Consider the following 27,648-nt stretch of genomic DNA (forward strand, 5'->3'; position numbering starts at 1 on the left):
CACATGTCAGCTGTTTAAAACAGCTGACATGTCCCAGCTTTGATGCGGGCTCACCGCCGGAGCCCGCATCAAAGCGGGGCTTCTGACCTCGAACGTACTATCCCGTCTGAGGTCAAAAAGGGGTTAAGGATATTAAATTTGATATGTTGAGGCTGTGGTCCATGTTTCCTCGGCTGTTGGTGGTGTAGTCTGCATCAGTCCCAGGAAAGTTTGGCGTGGAGCAAGGTCTGTTCAAGGGGTAAACAAAGCTAGAATAAAAGTAAATAGAGCAGTGTTTCGCTTTATGGCAAGGAACGGGGCGGTTGTGGTGCGCCATATGGATTTGGAGTCTGCCAAGGGAGAATTTTGGGGGAAGGATGGGATTCATTTAAATGCGGACGGTCTGGACATGTGGTGTTTGGCGGTGCAAGAAAGCATAGAAAAAGCTTTGAAGGTGTGAAGGGACATAAATGTTTGAGGGGGTTCAGAACATTTATGTTGGTGGTGTGAGGGGGAGGTCTTCGAAGTTGGGGGTGCTGGTAAATGGCAGTTTGTTGGGAATCTCAAGAGGTCCAGGCCTCCCCCTTGGGTGGACTCAAGTAGTCGGGTAATTTAATTATCCTGTGGAAGCGATTAAAGGGGACTCATGTGTAATGGTAGTGGACACTGGCCAGGTGAGTTGATTGGTGTCTCTGAGCTGGTGCTTAGCGGCTAGAGGCAAGACTCGGCCTGGGGCCAAATTGGGAATATTAAACATGAGGATTATGGTTTGGGGCTTCGAGGACCGCCTCTTCTGTGATGTTACGTTTTAAAAATGTTATGTTACATGTTAAATAAAAGGCTGCTGTGGCCAATTTATCCAAAGGTATTTTGTGGAGTGCCTTTATTCTGGGTTTCCATATGGTATTGTAGTTGGGAATTTGGGCAGGGGTTTTTAAGTGAGAAGGGGGAAGAAGCTCATATGAGTCACGAAGGTCCTGGGAGTGGGAGATTCAATTATTATAAGAACATATTGCCCTAATCCTTCACAAAGACCGAGATTGTCAAACAGCGTTTTAACTTCTTGGCGCTTGACACATTACAAATTGGGTTGAAAGATTTCAGGGAGGGTCTGGTGAGGATCTAGCAGACATGGTACAAATTGACCTCAAAAGCAAAGCTACAAGAAGAAAGAACTTCTTTAAAAATTATTTACTGGATTTTGGCCATAAGCAAAAGGTAAGGACCGCAAAAGTAGTATTATCTAATTAACTACCAGTTCCTCACCATAGAGGTAGAAAAAGATTAGGGAGGTAATTAAGTGGCTAAGAAATTTATGCATGTAATTAAGGAGTTTTGAGTTTCTGGAGAACTGGGCCAACTTCTCAGTTGCCTACAGGTTCTATGATAGGTATGGGCTGCACTTCAGGGTAACAAATGCAGCTGTGCTGGGGGAAAGAATGACTAAAATGTTGGAGGAGTGTTTAAACTAGGAACTGGGGAGGAGGGGGCAATTACTGAACAAGGAAGGGAAAAAAGTGTAGATAGTGATCCCTGACAAATTAATGATGATGCTGGAATGGGGTGATGAAGCCACACTCCAGGTTGCCTGCTAAATTTTGTAGTCACTGATTTACAATGTTTATTTAGACACTGCAACATATATAGCATTGAATTCCAGCGGGTTAAAGTTGCAAACCAGCTATGTCACACCATTTGTGCTTTGCCCCAGAAGATCATTTGAAATGAGCTAGCACGCCTTTTATAGCCACCAACTTTCTTCCTTAAGTGGGTATACTTGTGAAACCATTTTTGCATAATTCAATTCAGGGCATGGGCCATGCACAGAGTGTGAGTTGCTTTGCCCAATCATAAGGCAACCAGAAGATTCTGTGCAATGTCAAACACGACAATCCCGAGTTGCAGTTCATGGGCCAGCCAAAGGGTGAGATGCCAATTGATGAACAAAAGTCCATCATCTACCATATGGCTTTTCACCCATAGGCAGTCAAGCTGTAAAATCACTTAGTAGCGCTTTACCTTCCATGAACAAAAAGAATAAAGAGATGAAGGGGGTGTGTGGAATCAACAATGTGCCCTGTGCCTGTTGGAGATGAGGTCATGTAGTTGTGTCAGATCTGGAAGAGATGTAAGAGGAGACAGATTCTGGTGGTGGAAACAGACAAAACTCACAGTCACAAATGTTTCACCATTTATCCCAATTGCAGTGGTGCATTACTGCCTTGAATAACCCCATGAGTCGTGAATCTCATGTATTGTCCTTGCAGATTATTGTTGCTCCAGATATTTACAGCGCATTGTACTTTGGAGCTCAAAGATAAATTGAGAGAGCGACCTTTATTGCCATGTGCATGAGTGTAAAGAGCAGACACCCCTTTCTGCAAGAAACGGTCACAGATGAGTAACTTTTATCTTTCAGCAAGGTTATGCGCACACCATCGTTTCTCGAAAAGCATCAGACTACACAAGGTGGTATGGCAGTGACTGCACTACCAGCAATACTCTACCAGCAACTTGACCAGTTAGTTGGAAAACCATTAGCTAAATGGGAGCATGTATTTGTTTCCCTTGCCATTGGAACAGAGGAGGAAGTGCACTCAGTACGACAAGTAATAGTGGTGGATAACAATGATGATGAGGGTAATGATGACACCGACCAAATAGTACAACCTAGCTGACTGAAAAATGAAGGTGGTGGGAAGGGTGGAGGGTGTTACAAATTGCAGCTTGCTATGACTTCTGGTTGTCTAGATTTTTTCAAATGAGTAAGGTCATTTCATGTGCTGATGGAGTCATTTTTCTTATTTTCCTCTTACAGAGCCTGCAGATTGGCAAAGAATCGTCTGGCCGCAACATGCCAAAGAACTCTCTCACATGATTTGCCCATACATATGTCTCACCTCTACCATGAACAAACCTTTCAGGCGCTGTTAAGTCTCCTCCATCAACAGCACATGCAGCATAAAATGATATTATTATTATTATTTATTTATATAGCACCATTAATTCCATGGTGCTGTACATGAGAAGGGGTTACATCAAAATACAAATATCACTTACAGTAAACAAAACTAACAACGACAAACTGGTACAGAGGGAAGAGGACCCTGCCCTTGCAGGCTTACATTCTAAATGATATAGAACTGACTGCAGAAAAAGTTGATTTTTCCCCATAGTATCTTTCAGCAATATATCGTGTGATGGTGTTGCTGTGAGAAGCGACATGATCCTGCTGTGATTGAGATAAGTGATGTGAAAAATATTCTATTATATCCTCTGCCTCCTCTCCACGAATTTGCTTTCTAATGGCAAAGGAGGTCAACTGTGACCTGCGTTTGGTACTACTACTGCCGGGACGGTTGCTGCCAGCAGTGTTGGTGGTGTTGCTGCTGTTAGTATCTCCCACATCTTTTTCCATGATATGGGTTTATTTTTTAATCATACTACCAAGTCCATTGCTCATGTCACGTTTTAGTTTAACATACATGTTTGACACAAGTATAATGTTTAATTCCAAAACTTTGTCACCAGAAAATAAAACATGTATAACTGCGGATAACAGTTGTAAATAGTTGCAAAACACTTAATCTTAAGCAAATATTTTTTTTACAACATGAATATTTTGTGAGGTAGACAATTGTGATACAAAATTGGGTAGTACATGACTAATGTTATTCACTGGGGCAGTGCAAGGGCACAAATATTTATTGATCAGTGAAATACATTGCACCATAATGCGATTTCACTTTGAAATCAAATGCCACTCATCCATTCAAGTACAGTACAGACCAAAAGTTTGGACACATCTTCTCATTTAAAGATTTTTCTGTATTTTAATGACTATGAAAATTGTACATTCACACTGAAGGCATCAAAACTATGAATTAACACATGTGGAATTATATACTTAACAAAAAAGTGTGAAACAACTGAAATTATGTCTTATATTCTAGGTTCTTCCAAGTAGCCACCTTTTGCTTTGATGACTGCTTTGCACACTCTTGGCATTCTCTTGATGAGCTTCAAGAGGTAGTCACTTGGAATGGTTTTCACTTCACAGGTGTGCCCTGTCAGGTTTAATAAGTGGGATTTCTTGCCTTATAAATGGTGTTGGGACCATCAGTTGTGTTGTGCAGAAGTCTGGTGGATACACAGCTAATAGTCCTACTGAATAGACTGTTAGAATTTGTATTATGGCAAGAAAAAAGCAGCTAAGTTAAGAAAAACGAGTGACCATCATTACTTTAAGAAATGAAGGTCAGTCAGTTGAAAAATTGGGAAAACTTTGAAAGTGTCCCCAAGTGCAGTGGCAAAAACCGTCAAGCGCTACAAAGAAACTGGCTCACATGAGGACCGCCCCAGGAAAGGAAGACCAAGAGTCACCTCTGCTTCTGAGGATAAGTTTATCTGAGTCACCAGCCTCAGAAATCGCAGGTTAACAGCAGCTCAGATTAGAGACCAGGTCAATGCCACACAGAGTTCTAGCAGCAGACACATCTCTACAACAACTGTTAAGAGGAGACTTTGTGCAGCAGGCCTTCATGGTAAAATAGCTGCTAGGAAACCACTGCTAAGGACAGGCAACAAGCAGAAGAGACTTGTTTGGGCTAAAGAATACAAGGAATGGACATTAGACCAGTGGAAATCTGTGCTTTGGTCTGATGAGTCCAAATTTGAGATCTTTGGTTCCAACCACCGTGTCTTTGTGCGGCGCAGAAAAGGTGAACGGATGGACTCTACATGCCTGGTTCCCACCGTGAAGCATGGAGGAGGAGGTGTGATGGTGTGGGAGTGCTTTGCTGGTGACACTGTTGGGGATTTATTCAAAATTTAAGGCATATTGAACCAGCATGGCTACCACAGCATCTTGCAGCGGCATGCTATTCCATCCGGTTTGCGTTTAGTTGGACCATCATTTATTTTTCAACAGGACAATTACCCCAAACACATCTCCAGGCTGTGTAAGGGCTATTTGACCAAGAAGGAGAGTGATGGGGTGCTACGCCAGATGACCTGGCCTCCACAGTCACCAGACTTGAACCCAATCGAGATGGTTTGGGGTGAGCTGGACCGCAGAGTGAAGGCAAAAGGGCCAACAAGTGCTAAGCATCTCTGGGAAGTCCTTCAAGATTGTTGGATGACCATTCCCGGTGACTACCTCTTGAAGCTCATCAAGAGAATGCCAAGAGTGTGCAAAGCAGTCATCAAAGCAGAAGGTGGCTACTTGGAAGAACCTAGAATATAAGACATAATTTCAGTTGTTTCACAGTTTTTTGTTAAGTATATAATTCCACATGTGTTAATTCATAGTTTTGATGCCTTCAGTGTGAATGTACAATTTTCATAGTCATGAAAATACAGAAAAATCTTTAAATGAAATGTGTCCAAACTTTTGGCCTGTACTGTATATGGGTGAGTGGAAAACATTGTACTGTCATTGGATGACATCTGAGTGCAGTCCAATTTCAGACTCACAGAATGGAGTAGATGGCAAACATTTTTCTCCATCTTCTTATCACAGTATGCTTCGATTCTCTCATCCGAGAGACTTGGATTACACTATGACATTCGGATCAAACTTTGGTCAGAGTGTCACTTGCAAAATCGGCCCGATTCTCTCGGCTGAGAGAATCTACGTCCATCTGACTGTAGCCTTTCAGAGACTTTTCTTTATCTTTAGCATGTAAAAAAACCAAGATTTTATTTCAGTAGTAAAAATAACACTGAGGGGTTTTTAATACTGCCCTCCTTATTTACAGTTTGTGATGAATAGAATACTGTTCGGGCATTGACACCGAACACAGACTTCACCAGGAAGTCCGTGTTACTGTTCGGGTTTGGCTGCCTGAACACCAGGTGTTTGTCACGCTGTCATGTGCATGACAGCACGACAAACACCACTTCTGATCGGAGGTGAAATCATCCCAAAAGACAGCATGAGCGCTCAGCTGTGATCGGAGGTATAAAGTTTACCTCCAGTCACTGGTATCAGCTGATGGGACAACTACTCCCATCATCCTAAACTTGTTGCCGATTAAATAACAGTGAGAGCAGGGGCGGCAGATGGGAGTATTCATCAGCCGCTCCTGCGCTGTAACTAAATAATTTAAGAAAAAACGACATGGGTTCCCCCTATTTTTGATAACTAGCCAGGTAACACTCACAGCTGGGGGCTGTAACCCTCAGCTATCAGATTCAGCAAGGCTAGTTATCAAGAATAGAGGGGTCCACACGCCGTATTTTTTAAATTATTTAAATAAATACTTTTTTAAAAATGCATGGGGTCCCTCCATTTTTGACAACCAACCTTGCTAAAGCAGACAGCTGGGGGCTGGTATTATCAGGCTGGTAAGGGGCCATGGATATTGGCCCACTCAGCCTAAAAATAGCAGCTCGCAGCTGCCCAGAAAAAGCATATCTATTAGATGCGCCAATTCTGGCACTTTTGCCCGGCTCTTCCCACTTGCCCTGCAGTGGTGGCAAGTGGGGTGATAGTTGAGGCATTTGATGTCACCGTCAGGTGACATCAAGCCCCGAGGTTAGTAATGGAGAGGCGTCAATAAGACGCCCCCATTACTAACCCCATAGTCACTGTAAGAAAACACAGACACCCAGAATAAAGTCCTTTAATTGAAAGAATGACACAGACTCCTTTAATAATCTCAATTAAACCATACTTACGACCTCGCCTAATTCCACCGAAGCCCTCGATCTCCTGTAATAAAACTAAAATAAAAAAACAACAATATACCATACCTGTCTGTCGTTCTGTCCCACGCCGTAATCCATGTCTTGGGATAATTAGTTTTCAATCTGGATGGTGCCAAGATGCAACTGTCCAGGCTAAGAACCACTGGTGAATTAGCTGCTTCAAGTGTAACCTCAGTGACTAGCAGTGAAGTCACTGAGGCTCCGTACCCAGCCGGGATGAACTGCGGTGACCTCGGTGAGATCCCTGTTAGGACCGTGAGAATTTTTACAGACTGAGACTATCACTCCCAATTTCAATCTTCTGAAGCACTGAAGTAGTACACCACAATCAGACTATGTATACATGTTAGGCCGGTTTCACACGTCAGTGGCTCCGGTACGTGAGGTGACAGTTTCCTCACGTACCGGAGCCACTGACACACGTAGACACATTAAAATCAATGCATCTGTGCAGATGTCATTGATTTTTTGCGGACCGTGTCTCCGTGTGCCAAACACGGAGACATGTCAGTGTTCGTGGGAGCGCACGTATTACACGGACCCATTAAAGTCAATGGGTCCGTGTAAAACACGTACCGCACACGGACATTCTCCGTGTGCCATGCAGGAGACAGCGCTCCAGTAAGCGCTGTCCCCCCCACATGGTGCTGAAGCCGCGATTCATATCTTCTGTGCAGCAGCGTTTGCTGTAAAGAAGATATGAATAATCCATTTTTTTAGTGGTATTTCGTGTTTACAATAAAGCTCCATGTCCCCACCCCCTGTGCGCCCCCCGCTGTTCTGAAAATACTCACCCGGCTCCCTCGTTGGCTGTCACTGCTTCCTGTCCTGGCCGCACCTTCTACTGTATGCGGTCACGTGGGGCTGCTCATTTACAGTAATGAATATGTGGCTCCACCCCTATGGGAGGTGGAGCCGCATATTCATGACTGTAATCGGCGGCCCCACGTGACCGCATACAGTAGAAGGTGCGGCCAGGACAGGAAGCAGCGACAGCCAACGAGGGAGCCGGGTGAGTATTTTCAGAACAGCTCTTAAATTCTGAGTGTTTGTGCAAGCTGATATTTCCCCTATTCAGTTCCCTTTTATTGTCATCAGCATTCTCCTATAGGACCTTAGGACAGAACTTTCCCAAGTGGTGAGTGCCACTTGCCAACTTGGCATCACCTGGAGTTCTTTTGTCAACTTTACAATTGTATTTATAATTTTGTATTAGTAATTTACAGTAGTGTACTTTACCTTTATTCTTTATTTGACAGTATTAGTTGTTCAAACTCCTTTTACTGCTTGTGGTTTCACCCACCTAATTCAATGTATTCTGTTCTATATATTCAGTGTTCAATACTGACTGCTCGAAAGTTAAATAAGATGGGGGCCAAGTTTCTCTCTTTGAATGTAAGAGGTTTAAATAGCTGCAAAAAAGACATACCATATGGAACACAGGAGATCAAACTTGCCCAGAACAATTGACCCAAATTTGAAAACGCCAAGTTCCAACATATTATTCTATCTAACAATACTAAAAAATACAGGAGTTGCCATTTTAATACAAAAACTCTATCAGTTTCCAAATTATAGACCAGATTATCTACCCCATTGGACGATATATCATAATTACTTGTAAGATCAATCAATAATAGTGATTTTGCACTAATTAATATTCACCACCCCCCAAACAAAGACCTTGCTAATGCATTTATGGATTTCTGCAACCTTAAAAATGATAGATCCACTCCACAAACAATAGCATAGATAAATTTTTCAACATATTGAGCTCCCTAAACTATTACCAGAACAAATAGCTTCTTTATGTAAACTGTCAGGACTCAACCCCTTCAGCTCTAATGTACCAGGCGGCATCTCTTCCCTCTGAGTTATTAATGGACATTTCTTTGCTAACCCAGATACTAGTACCTTTTTTATTCCTGATGGTCTCCACCCTGATTTCCTGATTGGCTCAACCCTGTGATCTCCTGATTGAACGCCCTACTTAAACTTGGCATTGCACTTCCTTCCTTGCGAGATTATTGCTCTGGCAGCCTTTAGGCTATGTGCACTGTTAGGGTTTGGCGGAACGCACCAAATATATATTTATAGAGAAATAGGTGCGTTCGCAAACCGGGGTCCACCGTGCAGGAGTAAAACCCGCTGCTAGTAACTGACGGTACTATATGGCGTAATAAGTGAACTCTGTTTCTTCACAGAGTCACTTAAGACAAGAGAACGCTGTGCCCTGTTAACCTCACAGAGGAACACAGCTACCAAATAGAGCTAACAGTGGTCATGCAGTCAGAATAGCACACGCAAAACTCCTCACGTGAGGTGCCGGTATTCTAGGGGCTTATTTCAGCCGAACCCTGAAACCATATACATATGACCACACTGGCACTGAGCACAATACTTATTTGATACTACCGTACGGCCTTGCAAATCTTTTATAGCTGCAGCAGCTTCAGGACCTTCCTAGAGGACCAATGGGAGCTGCTGTAGTACCTGAGCATGTGACCTCCGACCTCCAATGAGAGGTCTTACCCTGGGCATGCTCAGAAGGGAAAAAGCAGGACTTAGCCCCAGAGACGTCTGCTCACCGCTGACCAGTACTGGCTACAATAGCTGAGCTTGGAAAGGCAGCAGTAACCATCTGCACCGTATCAGGCTGAGCCAGATGCTGGGACCGACGTCTCCGCTGAGCAGGCTCCACTGCAGCTGGAGGAGAATGGGAGACCACAGTGGAGATGGCTCGAGATTCCCCCTGTGCAGAGGTGGGAATTCGACCCCTAACATGCACACATTCAGGATTTTTCACGTTTTTTCGCTATAAAAACGCGACAAAAATGTGAAAAAACGCATACATTAAGCATCCTATTATTAGACTGCAATGCGCAATTTTTGTGCACATGTTGAGTTTTTTTCCGCGGCGGAATTGCATTCTGGAAAAAGCGCAGTATGTTCATTCCTTGTGCGGAATCGTGGGGATTCCACACATATAGGAATGCATTGATCTGCTTACTTTCCGCATGTGGCTATGCCCACCATGTGGGAAGTAAGAGGATCATGTGCGGTTGGTACCCAGGGTGGAGGAGAGGAGACTCTCCTCCAGGCCCTGGGAGCCATATAATTGTTAAAAAAAGAATTAAAATAATAAATCGTGATATTCTCACCTTCCTGCATCCCTCGCAGCGTTCCCGCTCCTCGCGATGCTCCCATTCCCAGTGATGCTTTGCGGCAATAACCTGTGATGATGTGGGTCTCACGAGACCGCTACATCATCTGAGGTCATTGCCGCTAGGAATTATTGGGAACAGAAGCATCGCGAGGAGCGGGAATATTGCCGGGGACGCCGGAAGGTGAGAATATCACGATTTATTATTTTTTTTAAATTATTTTTAACATTAGATCTTTTTACTATTGATGCTGCATAGGCAGCATCAATAGTAAAAAGTTGGTCACACTTGTCAAACACTATGTTTCACAAGTGTGACCAACCTGTCAATCAGTTTTCCAAGGGATGCTACATATCGTTTGGAAAATGCTAGCATTCTGCAAGTTAATTATGCTTGCAAAATGCTAGTGTTTAGGGGGAAAACGCATACCAATTCCGCATGCGTTTTTCCCGGAGCAGGGAGTTCCGGAATTGCCGTGGAAATTTCCGCGGCAATCACAGCCGTGTGCACATAGCCTAACTCAAGCATCTTTCCACCTGTTGCTTATTCTCAAGATTATACTGCTGCTATTGTGTCCCAACCTCTGGCTATTCCTGACTACACAACCTCCTGATCCTTTAACAATACTGCTGCTCCTGTGTACCAACTTCTGACTATCCCTGACTATGCAACCTACTTATCCTCCCAATTACACTGCTGCTCCTGTGTACAGACCTCTGGGTATTCCTAGCTATGCAACCTGCTTATCCTCCCAACTATACTGCTGCTTCGTGTACCGACTTATGGCTATTCCTGACTATGCTACCTGGCAGTGCTTCCCCTAGTGGTTGCAATACTACTACTCCAACTCAGGTCTGTCCATAACAGAAAATCTCACACAAAATGGAGTCAGTTGCAGCCACCCTGAGGCAACAAGCTGCTGAACTTCAGAATGTTGGTGCCACATATCAAGAAACATTTTCTAAATTGCAAACATAGGTGTTGGGTCAGTAAAAGCAAATTATTGAGTTATAGTGGCAACTTCTGGATTTGCACAACTAAGGTCCAGAATCAAATGGACGCATGCCGCTGCTTGCTAAGCTTAGTGGGGATCGTTATAATTACCGTTGATTCCTTAATCAGTGTTGCATCCATTTCCAGATGCAACCTTCTAATAATAATTAATCAGGAGAGGCTCTTGCATGGGCCTCACCTTATGTGGAAAAGAATTCTGACCTCTTGAATGACTTTGTTTCCTTCATCACAGCTATTGATCAAGTGTTTGATGACCCGAATCGTTGTGCTACCTCTAAAACCAAGTTGCATAACCTACGTCAAAGGCGGCGCTCTGTAGCTGAAAGCACCTTCGAATTCGGCCGCTGGGTGGCAGACACCACATGGAATTTAGCTGCCCAGAGGAGTCAATTTCAATGAGGATTATCAGAGCTAATTAAGGATGAGCCTGCAAGGGTCAAGATGCCCGATAATTTTGAGATCTTCATTCAATTATGCATCCAAAGTGATCACAGACTCACTGAACAAAGAAAAGAAAGACTCAGAGTATTTGGAAACAACCCTAACTATTCCTTTACTTAATCAACACTAAAAAACATCAGGAAATGGAAAGTGTGCCTGAACCTATGCAAATTGATGTAATCCTAAAACCTCTCTCTGCAGTAGAGAAAGATAGGCGACATTCAGAAAATATATGCCTCTTTTGTGGTGCTCTGGACATTTTGCCATTAACTGTTCTAATAAAAGGACTATAGCCTTCACAAATGCCAAAACTGCAAGATATCTAGACTAGGGTTGACCGAAACGGATCGGTCATTTTCATAAGTCGCCGACTTTTGGCAAAGTCGGCGTCTCATGAAACCCGACCCGATCCCTGTGTGGGGTCGGCCATGCGGTACGCGATCTTGGCGCCAAAGTCGCGTTTCGTATGACGCCTTCCCCGCCATTTTTTCAGCCAATTAAGGAGTGTGGGCAGCGTGATGACATAGGTTCCGGTTTGGTTTCTGCGGCGTCACAGAGCCATATTACCGTTTGGGCTGCAGTGATTTCCGCAGTCAAACACAGACAACATATGCTTTGCACGGAGGGGAGAGAGAGAGAGAGAGAGAGAGAGAGAGAGAGAGAGAGAAGAAAAAAAAATAAATAAATAAATAAATAAATAAGTAAATAAATAAATAATCCCCATTGACGTGCATAGGGTTTCGTGTTCCGGCCGATCCTCGACTTTTCGCAGTAATCGGCCGATTTCGCCCGACTCGACTTTTCAAAAAGTCGGGTTTCGCAAAACATGACTCGACCCTAAAAAGGTCAAGGTCGCTCAACCCTAATCTAGACCTTTTTGAACTGCCAGACCTGGTTATGCAGACCATCTCATCTGTAACGTAGTACAAAGGCAAAGAGCAATCACCATCATCTTATTTTGTGGTTCCCATACAGGTCATAATTGGGAGCCAAAAAATACAATGCTCTGCCATGTTAGATTCTGGAGCAGGACAAAATTTTATGAACTTACAATTTACACTTGATTATAACATTTGAAGTAGGACTAAATCCATGCCAAATCGATATGGAAACTGTGTATGGATCACCTTTATCTTCTGGACCTGTTACTCACGAGACAATTGAACTTTAAATCTGAATTGAACCAAATCATCATGAAGCTGTTGTTAGTTTCCATCTTATTTCCTCTTCAAAATTTGAAGTTATTCTAGCAATTCCCTGGTTTTCAATCCAAAACCATAACTTGTTCTCAAACAAATTTAAGTATCCAAGATTCCTCATCAGAATTATGATAAACTACCACCTTAGTACCAGCAGTTCAGTGAGGTCTGCAGTAAGAAGAAAGCCGATCAACTGCCTCCTCATCATTCTTACGACTGTCCCATCGAATTGCATCCTGGAGCATCCATTCCGTGTGGGCGAATTTACAATCTTTCTTACCCAGAATTGAAAGTACTAAAGGAATATCTAGATACAAATTTAGAGAAAGGCTTCATTCAACCTTCTTCGCCAGCTCGAACACCCTTGTTTTTTGTAAAAAAGAATGACTCAACTCTGTGGCGATGTATTCATTACAGGGAAATAAATATGATTACCATTAAAAATCGCTAGCTACTCCCCTTAATTCCTGAATTGCTGGAGAGACTGCATTCTGACAAGATTTTTACAAAACTCGATCTAAGAGGGGCTTATAATCTCATATGATTTCACCCGGGAGATGAGTGGAAAACCGCCTTTAGAACTAGATAGGGACATTTTGAATACCTGGTTATGCCCTTTGGAATTAGCAACGTCCCTGCCACCTTTTAGCACTTCATTAATGATCTTTTTTGAGATTTCTTGGATTGATTTGTTGTTGATTATCTCGATGACATTCTTAGATTTTCAGATACCATGGAGAAGCATCGCAGGTATGCTCAGCTCTTCCTGGAACGTTTACAGGAGAACCATCTCTATATCAAACTCAAAAAATGTGAATTTAAACAAATCAGGACTCAATTTCTTGGATATATCATCTTCCCAGAAGGTCTGAGCATGGATCCCAGTAAAATCAGAGGGATAGTTGACTGGTCTACCCCAAGAAATTTAAAAAACGTTCAGCACGTTATAGGCAAATTTCTACAGAAGAGTCACTAAAGGGAACCTGTCACCCCCAAAATCGAAGGTGAGCTAAGCCCACTGGCATCAGGGGCTTATCTACAGCATTCTCAGGGGACCCAGGGGTGGTCCCGGTCCGGGGCCTCCCATCTTCTTACGATGATGTCCTCTTCTTGTATTCACGCTGCGGCTCCGGCGCAGGTGTACTTTATCTGCCCTGTTGAGGGCAGAGCAAAGTACTGCAGTGCGCAGGCACCTGGAAAGGCCAGAGAGGCCCAGCGCCTGCGCACTACACTACTTTGCTCTGACCTCAACAGGGCAGACAAAGTACGCCTGCGCCGGAGTCGCAGCATGAAGACAAGAAGAGGATGTCATTGTAAGAAGATGGGAGGCCCCAGACCGGACTGCGACGCCCATTGGACCGGAACCGCCCCTGGGTGAGTATAATCTAACCTATTTTTCTCATCTTTCAGGATACATCGGGGGCTTATCTACAGCATTACAGAATGCTGTAGATAAGCCCCTGATGCTGGTGGGCTTAGCTCACCTTCGATTTTGGGTGTGACAGGTTTCCTTTAAAAACTTTTCAAATATAATTTTACCAATTACTTCACTCACAAAGAAAACCAACGTATTTTCCTGGTCTCCAGAGGTACAAGTGGCTTTTGAAAAACTAAAGACTCTTTTTATTTTTGCACCATTACTAGTCCATCCAAATCTTTAACTCCCATTTATTGTCGAAGTAGACACCTCAGAATCTGTGGTGGGAGCCGTTTTGTCACAGTGAGTTGGAGACAAGATGCAGCTTCATCGATGTGCATTTCTTTCTCATACCGTGTAACCTGCAAAACAGAACTATGACATTGGAAATAAAGAGCTTTTATCTATTAAAGTTGCCATCTCTGAATGGAGACATCTTTTGGAAGGGGCCAATCATCCAGTGACTGTCCTTCGGACCAAAAAAATTTAGAATTCATCTGTACAGCTAAGAGATTGTCTGCAAGAGAAGCATGTTGGGCCTTGTTTTTCTCCAGGTTTAATTTTATAATTTCTTATTGGCCTAGATCAAGAAACAGCAAGGCTGATGCTCTGTCCAGGATATTGACCGAACCTCAGTAGAGGTCTAACACTGACTGTACCATTCTACTTGGGGAAATACTGGACCAAAGAATTTTCAACAAAGATTAAATATGGATACCAAACTGACTTTTTTCTTAACCATTCTTCTAATGAATTGATTGTTCTTTTAAGGAGGAGTTTTGGATGCAGAACCACCAAATATATGTTGCCGAATCTGCTCAACTCATCGTCATCAAACTTGTCCATGGTTGTCCCGAATTGTAAAACTTTCAGCTTTTAGCACAACCAGAAGATTCTGTGTCCCATTAAATGTGTGGATAGTTAAAATCCCACATAAGGACTCTGCCTTTTTAATTTGCTGCAGCATTTCATCCGCTACCTGTTCAGCTACATTAGGAGGCTTGTAGCAAACTCCAATCAGCAGCTTTCCATTATTGGCATCTCATGCACATTTACCCATACTGACTCTACATTGTTCCCCCTAATGTTGTAATTGAACACTGGTATTAAGTTAGATTTAATAAAAATACATACCCCTCCACCTTTTCTGTCTTTCCCATCTTTTCCCATCTTTTCAAAATGTAGTGTAACCCTCTATGTTTGTCATCCAGTCATCTAGCCAGGTTTCCGTAATGCCCACCACATTGTTTGCAAGACTTCTTGCATTTGCCAGTAGACATTTAATACTATTAGCATATTTACTACTCTTTCTCACTTTCCTATCTTCTATGCATATCCCAGCCTCTCTAAATCCTCATTGACCCCAACTGTCTCACTCTTTCTATCTACTCTACCTATCCCTTTTTAGCACATCTACCCTTCCTTCCCAAGATCCTAATTTAAAAGCTCCTCCATTCATCTGAGCATTTTTCCCCAAGCACAGCTGCACCCTCCCCATTGAGGTGCAACCCGTCCCTACCGTAGAGTCTGTAGCCGACAGAAGTACCCTACCAACCCTGGTGTTTTATATTTAAAAAATATTATTAACAAGGATCAATGCACTCAACTCATTTGGGAAAAATGGGAATTGTGATCAAGCAGAAAAACACTTAAAGTAAGAAGGCCCTCCCTAAGTGTGAAGATGATATTAGGACAGAGATGAGCTAAATACTAAAAGGGCTGAATTCCAGGCTAGCTTTGAGTTTTAGCTACTATTACGGTTTATTTTCTACTGCTTCAGGTGTATAGTTAAACAAAAGTGGTGTACATCCAAATTATTAACTTAATTTAATTTTACTGAGAACATTGTTAAAATTACACTGAGCTTGTTAGAATTCAATAGGCAGAATCAAAAATGTATTTAAAAAACATAGCTATATTTTATAGTAGCAATGTGGCTTGGGACGAAACAAGAAAGTGGTCTTAATATCCATTTTATTTTGGTGGGTATCGAGCAAATGGAGCTTCTTCAGTCATGCCGTTCTGTAAAATAAGAAAATTTTCATATTTAAAGCAAATGATTAACCAAAAAACGTTAATAGGATTGGGGCAGGCTTGCATGGTCTAGTTATTTATGGAAGACAAAAAGTTCCAAATGGCTGGTACTGGTATCAGACTGTTTAAAATAGTCCCACCTAAATATAATCACAAAATGCACTATGGACCTAAGGCTTCCTTCACACTTATGTGTTTAAACATGTACCTGAAAAACAGTACTAGTGTCATCAATGTTTTGGATCAGTGTGCCATCTGTGTGTCATTAGTATGTCATCAGGGTGTCATCCGTGTTTCCATTTTTACCATTAATGTGGCCAACCATGTTTTTCCGGTATGGATAAAGAAATAAATAAATTGCAAAGCTTCTCCAATACTTTGCAATGTTATACACGGACAGCACACAGACTGTACACTGGTGCCATCCATGTGCCATATGCGTTTTTAACGGACCTATAGACTTGTATTGGTCCTTGTCATCTGTGCTGCCGGAAAAAAATGGACATGTGAATAGCACTATGGCCACGTTAACATGGTCAGATTTGGTAAGCATTTTACATCAGTATTTGTAAGCCAAAACCAGGTGTGGGTGAAAAGTACAGAAATGGTGCACATGTTTCTATTATAATTTTTCTCTGATTTTTACATTCCTGACTTTGACTCACAAATACTGATATATAACACCTATAGATATGAAACAACAACCAATGATTTAAGGTTAAAATATAAATTTTATTATAAACACAATAATAACAGTTTGGGACCACCAGGTGGCAGTAGAATGCAGGTTATCATACAAGGGCATGTCAGTAAATTTGGAATAATTAATTTCTTAAGGAAATCAGATAATGTAACGAGCATGGAAATCTCACCATAAATGATCAAAAAAATTGAGGTAATTTTACTTATATTGCACTGTTCACATTTCATAGTATATTCCATATGGAAGAGTAATAGATAAAGTGAACATAGTGCATGTAGCAGAATTGATATTATAAATCAGTACTCAATAAATAAATACAGTGACAAAAAAGTCAAATTTACCCAGAAAAGTCTAAATAAATAAACTGTTATTATTGTGTTTATAATTGTATTTATAATAAATTTATATTTTAACCTTAAATCATTGGTTGTTGTTTCATATCTATAGGTGTTATGTATTTAAACAGATACACGACCACACATATAGTTGTTTATTTGGTTGACTCACAAATACTGATGTAAAACACTCACCAAATACTGAACCTGTGCATGTGGCCTAAAGATTTTAATGGGTACGTGTTCTTTCCATGAAAAAAACAGATATCATATGCATCTACTTTACTGGCTTAGGCCTCCTTCACACGTCCTGGTGATTACTGTACATGAAAAACTAGTACTGGTGAGATCTGTGGTCCATGTCCGTGTGTATGTATGTGATATCCAGAATCCCTCAATGTCTGTCCACTATTTCATCCTTCTTCTCCGCTAGATTTCTGAAACTTAACATGGACAAAACATAATTCATCATCTTTCCCCCATCTCACGCGACCCCCCCAATGAACCTATCCATTACAGTAAATGGCTGCCCACTCTCCCCAGTACCACAAGCTCGCTGCCTCGGGGTTATCCTTGACGCTGATCTCTCCTTCAAACCACATATCCAAGCCCTTTCCACTTCCTGCTGACTTCAACTCAAAAATATTGCACGAATCCGTTCATTCCTCAACCAAGAATCTGCAAAAACCCTAGTCCATGCCCTCATCATCTCTCGCCTTGACTACTGCAACCTCCTGCTCTGTGGCCTCCCCTCAAACACTCTCGCACCCCTCCAATCTATTTTAAACTCTGCTGCCCGACTAATCCACCTGTCCCCCCGCTATTCTCCGGCCTCTCCCCTCTGTCAATCCCTTCACTGGCTCCCCATTGCCCAGAGACTCCAGTACAAAACCCTAACCATGACGTACAAAGCCATCCACAACCTGTCTCCTCCATACATCTGTGACCTCATCTCCCGGTACTTTCCTACACGCAACCTCCGATCCTCACAAGATCTCCTTCTCTACTCCCCTCTTATCTCCTCTTCCCACAATCGTATACAAGATTTCTCTCACGTATCACCCCTACTCTGGAACCCTCTACCACAACACATCAGACTCTTGCCCTCCATCGAAACCTTCAAAAAGAATCTGAAGACCCACCTCTTCCGACAAGCCTACAACCTGCAGTAACCACCGATCGACCAAACCGCTGCATGACCAGCTCTACCCTCACCTACTGTATTCTCACCCATCCCTTGTAGATTGTGAGCCTTCGCGGGCAGGGTCCTCTCTCCTACTGTACCAGTTATGACTTGTATTGTTCAAGATTATTGTACTTGTTTTTATTATGTATACCCCACCTCACTTGTAAAGCGCCATGGAATAAATGGCGCTATAACAATAAATAATAATAATAATATCCATGTGTCATCTGTGTTTGCTGTTCATGTGTTACTTCCGTGTGCCGTTCGTCAGTACGTGTGACACATAGCGGCACATGGGAAAAACAGTACAGTTTGCGATGATCCCAGGCACCAATTGCTGAAGGCAGCTCTCATCATTGTAGCCTGGTCACACTGAGATCAGCATGACCAGGAGACAATGATGGGAGTTTTATTCAGCAGCAGCAGTGTAACTCCTGTGTAAACTAAAGAGTTAAATTTAAAAAAAGGCGTGTGTTTCCCCCTGTAATTTTGATCACCAGCAGAGGGAAAGCCCACGGCTGGGGGCTAATGTTAATAATAATAATAATAATAATAATCTGGGGCAAGGGTCAATACCCCATAAGGCTCCCAGGCTGTTAATAACAGCTCACAGCCCCATTACTATCCCCATAGTCATATTGTAAAAAAGACACAACTAGAATAAAGTTCTTTATTTGAAAAAAAAATTAATGCCTTGTTTTTCACATTTATTTAAAAATAAAAACAGTTATACTCACCTTTTGCCTATTCAATTGAAACCATTGTCCCCTGTAAAAAGCGGAAAATAATAAACACCAAAAATACTCACCTTACGCCTAAGCCACTGATGCCCATATCCCCTGTAAAAAGTACAAAATAATAAACAACAAAATCCCTCATCTGTATAAAGTGCAGATAAGCCGCATTGTCCCACCCCGTAATCCATCTCCGCAATATCTGATTTTCAACATGAAGGGTGCCATGATGCGACCGTCTATGCTGAAAACCAGGACACAATGAGCTGCTGCAAGTACAGTTTACTGTGAACCATGATGATGAACTTCGGTGACCTCAATGAGATCAACGACAGCAGTGTGAGATTTTTTTCTGTGCAGCGCAAAAAAAACCCTGACATGTCTGCAGTTTTTTCAAAATTACATACAGTCCGTGTGAAAAACCTAACATGTGCGCACCACCATTGAATACGATGAGTCTGCATGTGTCTGTATTTGCGGTCCTTAAAAAATGTACAGCATAAAGACACAAAAACCAAACGTGTGAAGAAGACCTTAGATAGAATTTGCACTTTGCCAATTTAGAAAAAAAAATTGATCAACATATCTACAAATTGCTGAATATTTTTGCTGCCACAAAATGCAGCATCTTAGGCCACATTTACATGTTCAGTATTTGGTCAGTATTTTACCTCTGTATCTATAAGCCAAAACCAGGAATGGGTGATAAATACAGAAGTGGTGACGTGTTTCTATTATACTTTTCCTCTGATTATTCCACTCCTGGTTTTGGATTACAGATGCTGATGTCAAATGGTGACCAAATACTGAAAGTATGAATGCGCCCGATGCGTGTTTGAAATCCGCAACATGTCAATTTCTATTGCATGTACACTGGGTTTTATGAGTGAATTTTTCCAATAGAAATGAATTATATGCAAAGGATCCACAAGTAAATAAAAATATGCATTTTTAGTGCGTTTCCCATGTAAAAATGCACTAAAACTGCAAGTAATCCACATGTCAGTGTACTAATAAAGTTTTGTCAAAGCTAAATACCAGGAAGAATAAAAAACAAAGCAGCTTTATTTAACCCCTTAACGACCGCCGATACGCCTTTTAGTGGCCGTCATTAAGGGTACTTATTCCTCAGACCAATCGGGGCCAATTTAACTTTTACTGCATGATGAACGGCTCAATAAAATAAAAATAAAAACAATAACCGAATTGCTGGTTTTTGTTCATTCTGTGTCTGAAAATTTTTAATAAAAAGCAATAAAAAAAAATTATGTACCCCAAACTGGTACCTAAAAATATCTGCAATTTGTCCTGCAAAAAAAAACCCTCATACAGCTCTGTTTGCAAAAAAAAAAAAAAAGTTACCGCTCTCAGACTAAGGGGACAAAAAATCCCACTTTTTATTAAAAAAAAGTATTTTTAGTGTGTGACAGCAGCAAAACCTAAAAAAAACTATGTAAATCTGGTATCGCTGTAATTGCACCAAACCAAAGAATAAGTCCACCTCATCACTTAAACCGCATGATGAACAGCACAGAAATAAAAATAAGACCTATTCTTGTACTGCTATCTATTTGTTCATTCTACCTCCCAAATATCGGAATAAGGCTCGGCTCACATTTATCCTGCTCTCTCCGCTGATTGCTTAATACAGGGTTTCCATGTAAATTCCCCAAAAGCGCAATACAGACAAAATCCGACAGAACCACTAACTTATGAGGCAGATCGAGTCACTTTGGACTGGTCTGTGTTCTGGTGGTGTCTCATCATTTTAGGTGTCTTTTTAGCGCACAAGTGTGGGCGACCACAGATCTGTGCATTCGTAAAAAGATGGAGACGGCCGGTGCAGACGCCAAACGTTTTAAGAAGTGTCTCCATCTGTCTCATGGTGGCTGGTTCCCTCAGGAGTTTCATCTAAATCTTATTTTTGTGGGATTTACACAGAAACCCCCACGTAAGTCATCAGCGTAGAACACATGAATGTGATCCCAGCCTTACTCTGGAAGCGATCGAATTATATTATGTACCCCAAAATGTTACCAATAAAAACCCTAATTTATCCAGCACAAAATGAGCCCCCACTAAGGTCCTTCATCTGTCACTGGAACTATAGGGGTTTCCCACGTTACTGGTAGAACAAAGGCTCTGGAAAAAAGACATGGCTCCCACCCCATCAAATAAAATCCAGTGAATTCTGTGCTCCCAAATCCAAATGCCCCCATCCTGAGCTCCACTATGCCTAAACCACAGTAATAGGCCACAGGTTTGGCAGTATTTTAATGGAGAGAAGGCACACCAGAAGTACAAGCTAGGCACAATGTACAGCATACCTCCCAACCATCCCAGATCCAGCGGGACTGTCCCGATTTTGACAGTCAGCCCCGCGATCCCGGGCGGGACATTAGTTGTCCCGCACTGGTTGGGAGGTGTGTATATCACCCGGTCAGCTCCCTGAGCCCCTGCACCCACAGAGCAGGATATTGGCTGCTCTGTGCACACAGGAACTGTGATGTAGTCACAGGATGGGAGGAGTCAGGGGGTCACATGATCGGGAGGACCTCCGTGTACAGGACTCTGCTGTTTGTCATGACGCTGGACGAGGGTAAGTATGTGTGAGGTCAGGAGGTGTTTACAGTGTGGATGTAGCAGATCCGTGTGTGTACGAGGTGTATGGATCGGAACAGCGTGTGAAAGGTGTATGGAGCAGAGTCGTGTGTGTAAGACGTGTACGGAGCGAAGCCACGTGTGTACGAGGTGTATGGAGCGGAGCAGCGTGTGAAACGTTTATGGAGCGGAGTCGTGTGTGTAAGAGGTGTACGGAGCGGAGCAGCGTGTGAAAGGTGTATGGAGCAGAGTTGTGTGTGTAAGACGTGTATGAAGCGGAGCCACGTGTGTACGAGGTGTACAGAGGAGAGCCACGTGTGTACAAGGTGTGCGGAGCAGAGCCATGTGTGTACAAGGTATACGGAGTGGAGCAGCGTGTGCAATGTGTATGGAGCGGAGCCATGTGTGTATGAGGTATATGGAGCAGAGCCGTGTGTGTACGAGGTGTATGGAGCGGAGCCATGTGTGTACTAGGTGTATGGAGTGGTGCCGTGTGTGTACATAATGTATGGAGAGGAGCCGTATGTGTATGAGGTGTACGGAGCGGAGCCGTGTGTGTGCAAGGTATACTGAGCGGAGCAGCGTGTGCAATGTGTACGGAGTGGAGCTGTGTGTGTACGAGGTGTACGGAGCGGAGCAGCGTGTGTAATGTGTATGGAGCGGAGCCGTGAGTGTACGAGGTATACGGAGTGGTGCCGTGTGTGTACGAGATGTATGAAGTGGAGCCATGTGTGTATGAGGTGTATGGAGCGGAGCCGTGTGTGCAAGGTATACAGAGTGGAGCAGCGTGTGCAATGTGTACGGAGCGGAGCCGTGTGTGTACGAGGTGTACGGAGTGGAGCCGTGTGTGTACGAGGTGTACGGAGTGGAGCCGTGTGTGTAAGAGGTGTACGGAGTGGAGCTGTGTGTGTATGAGGTGTACGGAGCGGAGCTGTGTGTGTACGAGGTGTACAGAGCGGAGCCGCATGTGCAAGGTATATGGAGCGCAGTCGTTTGTGAACGAGGTGTATGGAGCAGAGCCATGTGTGTACGAGGTGTATGGAGTGGAGCCATGTGTGTACGAGATGTATGGAGCAGAGCCGTGGGTGTATGAGGTGTATGGAGCAGAGCCGTGTGTGTACGAAGTGTATGGAGTGGAGCCGTGTGTGTACGAGGTGTATGGGGAGGAGCTGTGTGTGTATGAGGTGTACGGAGCGGAGCCGTGTGTGTACAAAATGTATGGAGTGGAGCCGTGTGTGTACAAAGTGTATGGAGTGGAGCCGTGTGTGTATGAGGTGAGCGGAGCCGTATGTGTACGAGGTGTACGGAGCGGAGCCGCATGTGCAAGGTGTATGGAGCGGAGTCATGTGTGTACGAGGTGTATGGAGCGGAGTCGCATGTGTACGGAGTGGACGCTGGCTTTGTCGGATCGGAGCAGATATTGCTCCTCGCTCTGACACTGACTGGCACAGGAGACACGGAGGTCTTTATCAGTGGCGTATCACAGCTGCAGCGACGTGAGCAGTCAGCGGCACAGCTGGATGGCACCATTCAGCGCCGTAGGAGTGGAAGCTGCCGGCTGCTGCGAGGGAGCGCAGTGAAAGGTGTGTGTGTGTAGTGATGGAGAAGGCAATGATGGGGGTGGGGTAACCATGTGTGGCCATTATACTGCACCCAGCATTGTGTGGGGCCATTATACTGTATGGAGCATCGTGAGGGGCCATTATACTGTACCCAGCATTATGTGTGGCCATTATACTGTACCCAGCTGTTATGAGCTGGTGGTTTAGGAGCAACATGGGACGTGCTCTGGAGGAGGTGGTACCTGTACTGACCGCAGTTCCTGAGCTTAACACAACACTAGAAGTAGCCGTGGGATGTTCCTGTCACTCCCTAGACACCTCGTCACAGCCGGAGGACTAACTACCCCTAAAGATAGAAACAGGAAAGCTATCTTGCCTCAGAGAAAATTCCCAAAGGACAGACAGCCCCCCACAAATATTGACTGTGAGTGGAGAGGGAAATGACATACACAGAATGAAACTAGGATGTAGCAAAGGAGGCCAATCTAGCTAGATAGATAGAACAGGACAGAATGCTGTGCGGTCAGTATTAAAAACTAGAAAAATCCACCACAGAGTTTACAAAAATCTCCACACCTGACTAAAGGTGCGGAGGGTAAATCTGCTTCCAGAGCTTCCAGCTTAACTGAATAAATCCATACTGACAAGCTGGACTAGAAAAAAAAACATAGAATGTGCTGAACGATTAAGTCCACAACAAGTGGAAAGCAAAAGAACAAAGCAAGGACTTATCTTTGCTGAACTGGTCAGAATATCAGGGAAATCCAAGAGAGATGTGAATCCAAGCAGGAACCTGTTATGATCCTTAGTGATTGAGGATCACAAATTACTCCAGCTAAGTAACAAACATAGGACAAGCTCTAGGGAGTTGGCAAACTGGACTGACCGCAAATCTGAACCTATCCAAACACACTAGAAGTAGCCGATGAACGTGCCTAAAAATCCTAGATGTCTCGAGCCAGCCCGAGGAACTAACTACCCCTAGAGAGAAAGAAAGACCTCTCTTGCCTCCAGAGAAATAATCCCCAAAGATATAGAAGCCCCCAACAAATAATAACGGTGAGGTAAGAGGAAGGCACATACACAGGGGTGAAAGCAGATTCAGCAAATGAGGCCCACTAATACTAGATAGCAGAAAATAGAAAAGGGAATCTATGCGGTCAGTAAAAAACCCTTACAAAATATCCACTCTGAGATTTCAAGAACCCCCACACCAACTAACGGTGTGGGGGGAGAAACTCAGTCCCCTAGAGCAACCAGCAAGCGAGGAAATCACATTTTAGCGAGCTGGACTAAAAACATAATGAACGCTGATAATCAAAAAATGATCAAACAAAAACTTAGCTTGTCTTGGAGAGACTGGGAGCAAGGTAGACACAAGGAATCTGAAGAGCACTGAATACATTGATAGCAGGCAAGGAACTGAGTATCCAGGTGAGCTAAATAGGAAACCAACCAAGGATAACGAACCAGCTGATGCTGCCAACCTGCAGAAAGACAACACTACACAGTACCGCTTGTGACCACTAGAGGGAGCCCAAATATAGAGTTCACAACAGTACCCCCCCCTTGAGGAGGGGTCACCGAACCCTCATCAAGACCCCTAGGGCGATCAGGATGAGCCGTGTGGAAGGCACGAACCAAATCGGCCGCATGAACATCAGAGGCGACAACCCAGGAATTATCCTCCTGACCATAGCCCTTCCACTTAACCAAATACTGAAGCCTCCGTCTAGAGATACGAGAATCCAAAATCTTCTCCACCACGTACTCCAATTCGCCCTCGACCAGCACCAGAGCAGGAGGCTCAACAGAAGGAACCACAGGTACCACATACCTCCGCAACAAAGACCTATGGAACAACATTATGAATGGCAAACGATGCTGGGAAATCCAAACGAAAAGACACCGGGTTAAGGATTTCCAAGATCTTATAAGGACCGATGAAGCGAGGCTTGAATTTAGGAGAAGAGACCTTCATAGGAACATACCGAGAAGACAGCCACACCAAATCCCCAACACGAAGTCGGGGACCCACACCGCGGCGGCGGTTGGCAAAGCACTGAGCCTTCTCCTGTGACAACCTCAAATTGTCCACCACATGGTTCCAAATCTGCTGCAACCTATCCACCACAGAATCCACCCCAGGACAGTCAGAAGGCTCAACCTGACCCAAGGAAAAACGAGGATGGAAACCAGAATTGCAGAAAAAAGGCGAAACCAAAGTAGCAGAACTAGCCCGATTATTAAGGGCAAACTCGGCCAATGGCAAAAAAGTCACCCAATCATCCTGATCAGCAGAAACAAAACATCTCAAATAAGTTTCCAACGTCTGATTAGTTCGCTCGGTTTGGCCATTAGTCTGAGGATGGAAGGCCGGCAAAAAAGACAAATCAATGCCCATCTTAGCACAAAAAGTCCGCCAAAACCTGGACACAAACTGGGATCCTCTATCAGACACAATATTTTCAGGAATGCCGTGCAAACGAACCACATTCTGAAAAAATAGAGGAACCAAATCGGAGGAAGAAGGCAACTTAGGCAAGGGCACCAAATGGACCATCTTGGAAAAACGATCACACACCACCCAGATGACAGACATCTTCTGAGATACTGGAAGATCCGAAATAAAATCCATGGAAATGTGCGTCCAAGGCCTTTTCGGAACAGGCAAAGGCAAAAGCAAACCGCTGGCACGAGAACAGCAAGGCTTAGCCCGAGTACAAATCCCACAAGACTGCACAAAGGAACGCACATCCCGCGACAAGGAAGGCCACCAGAAGGACCTAGCCACCAAATCTCTGGTACCAAAAATCCCAGGATGACCCGCCAACACCGAAGAATGAACCTCGGAAATAACTCTGCTGGTCCATCTATCCGGGACAAACAGTCTCTCTGGTGGACAACGGTCAGGTCTATCCACCTGAAATTTCTGCAGCACTCGTCGCAAATCTGGGGAAATGGCAGCCAAAATCACTCCCTCTCTGAGAATACCAGCCGGCTCAGAAACTCCCGGAGAGTCAGGCACAAAACTCCTAGAAAGTGCATCAGCTTTCACGTTCTTCGAACCAGGCAGGTATGAGACCACGAAGTTGAAACGGGAGAAAAACAACGACCAACGAGCCTGTCTAGGATTCAGGCGCTTGGCAGATTCAAGGTAAATCAGATTATTGTGATCAGTCAAGACCACCACACGATGTTTAGCTCCTTCGAGCCAATGTCGCCACTCCTCAAATGCCCACTTCATAGCCAACAACTCCCGATTACCAACATCATAATTCCGCTCGGCAGGCGAAAATTTTCTTGAAAAGAAAGCACATGGCTTCATCACAGAGCCATCAGAGCTTCTCTGCGACAAAACAGCCCCTGCTCCAATCTCAAAAGCATCAACCTCGACCTGGAAGGGGAGAGAGACATCTGGCTGACATAAGACTGGAGCTGAAGAAAACCGGTGCTTCAGCTCCCGAAAGGCCTCCACGGCCGCAGGAGACCAATTAGTCACATCAGAACCCTTCTTGGTCAAATCCGTCAAAGGTTTAACCACGCTAGAAAAATTAGCGATGAAACGACGGTAAAAATTAGCAAAACCCAAGAACTTCTGAAGACTCTTAACAGACGTGGGCTGAGTCCAGTCATGAATAGCCTGGACCTTGACTGGGTCCATCTCCACAGTAGAAGGAGAAAAAATAAAACCCAAAAAGGAGACCTTCTGTACTCCGAAGAGGCATTTTGAGCCCTTCACAAATAAAGCATTAGCACGCAGGACCTGAAACACCATCCTGACCTGCTTCACATGGGACTCCCAATCATCAGAAAAGACCAAAATGTCATCCAGATAAACAATCATAAATTTATCCAGATATTCTCGGAAGATGTCATGCATGAAGGACTGAAACACAGAAGGAGCATTAGAGAGTCCAAAAGGCATCACCAAGTACTCAAAATGGCCTTCGGGCGTATTAAATGCTGTTTTCCATTCATCTCCCTGCTTAATGCGCACAAGGTTATACGCACCACGCAGATCTATCTTGGTGAACCAACTGGCACCCTTAATCCGAGCAAACAAGTCAGACAATAGTGGCAAAGGATACTGAAATTTGACTGTGATTTTATTCAGAAGACGATAATCTATACAAGGTCTCAAAGAACCGTCCTTCTTGGCCACAAAAAAAAATCCTGCACCAAGAGGGGAAGAGGATGGGCGAATATGTCCCTTCTCCAAAGACTCCTTTATATAACTCCGCATCGCGGCATGCTCTGGTATAGACAAATTAAAAAGTCGTCCCTTAGGGAATTTACTACCAGGAATTAAATTTATAGCACAGTCACAATCCCTATGAGGGGGCAGGGCACTGGACCTGGGCTCATCAAATACATCCTGGTAGTCAGACAAAAACTCAGGGACCTCAGAAGTAGTGGAAGAAGCAATAGACACCAACGGAGTATCGCCATGAATTCCCTGACAACCCCAACTTGACACAGACATAGCTTTCCAATCTAAAACTGGATTATGAGCTTGCAGCCATGGCAGACCCAAAACGACAACATCATGCAAATTATGCAGAACA

The 27,648-nt window shown here is 43.7% G+C and overlaps 1 protein-coding gene across 1 annotated transcript in view; it reads right to left on the reverse strand.

Annotated features, from left to right (window-relative positions):
• Positions 1–15,739: 15,739 nt before the first annotated feature.
• CIST1 (colon, intestine and stomach enriched 1) overlaps positions 15,740–27,648 on the reverse strand; it is a 233,774-nt gene continuing 221,865 nt past the window's right edge. The window contains exon 6 of the mRNA XM_077272939.1: positions 15,740–15,947. Within this exon, the coding sequence (XP_077129054.1) occupies positions 15,900–15,947 (48 nt within the window). The 3' untranslated portion in view covers positions 15,740–15,899. The remainder of the gene's footprint in view (positions 15,948–27,648) is intronic.

Source organism: Ranitomeya variabilis, chromosome 1 (genome assembly GCF_051348905.1).
Source record: "Ranitomeya variabilis isolate aRanVar5 chromosome 1, aRanVar5.hap1, whole genome shotgun sequence".
Classification (NCBI taxonomy): domain Eukaryota; kingdom Metazoa; phylum Chordata; class Amphibia; order Anura; family Dendrobatidae; genus Ranitomeya; species Ranitomeya variabilis.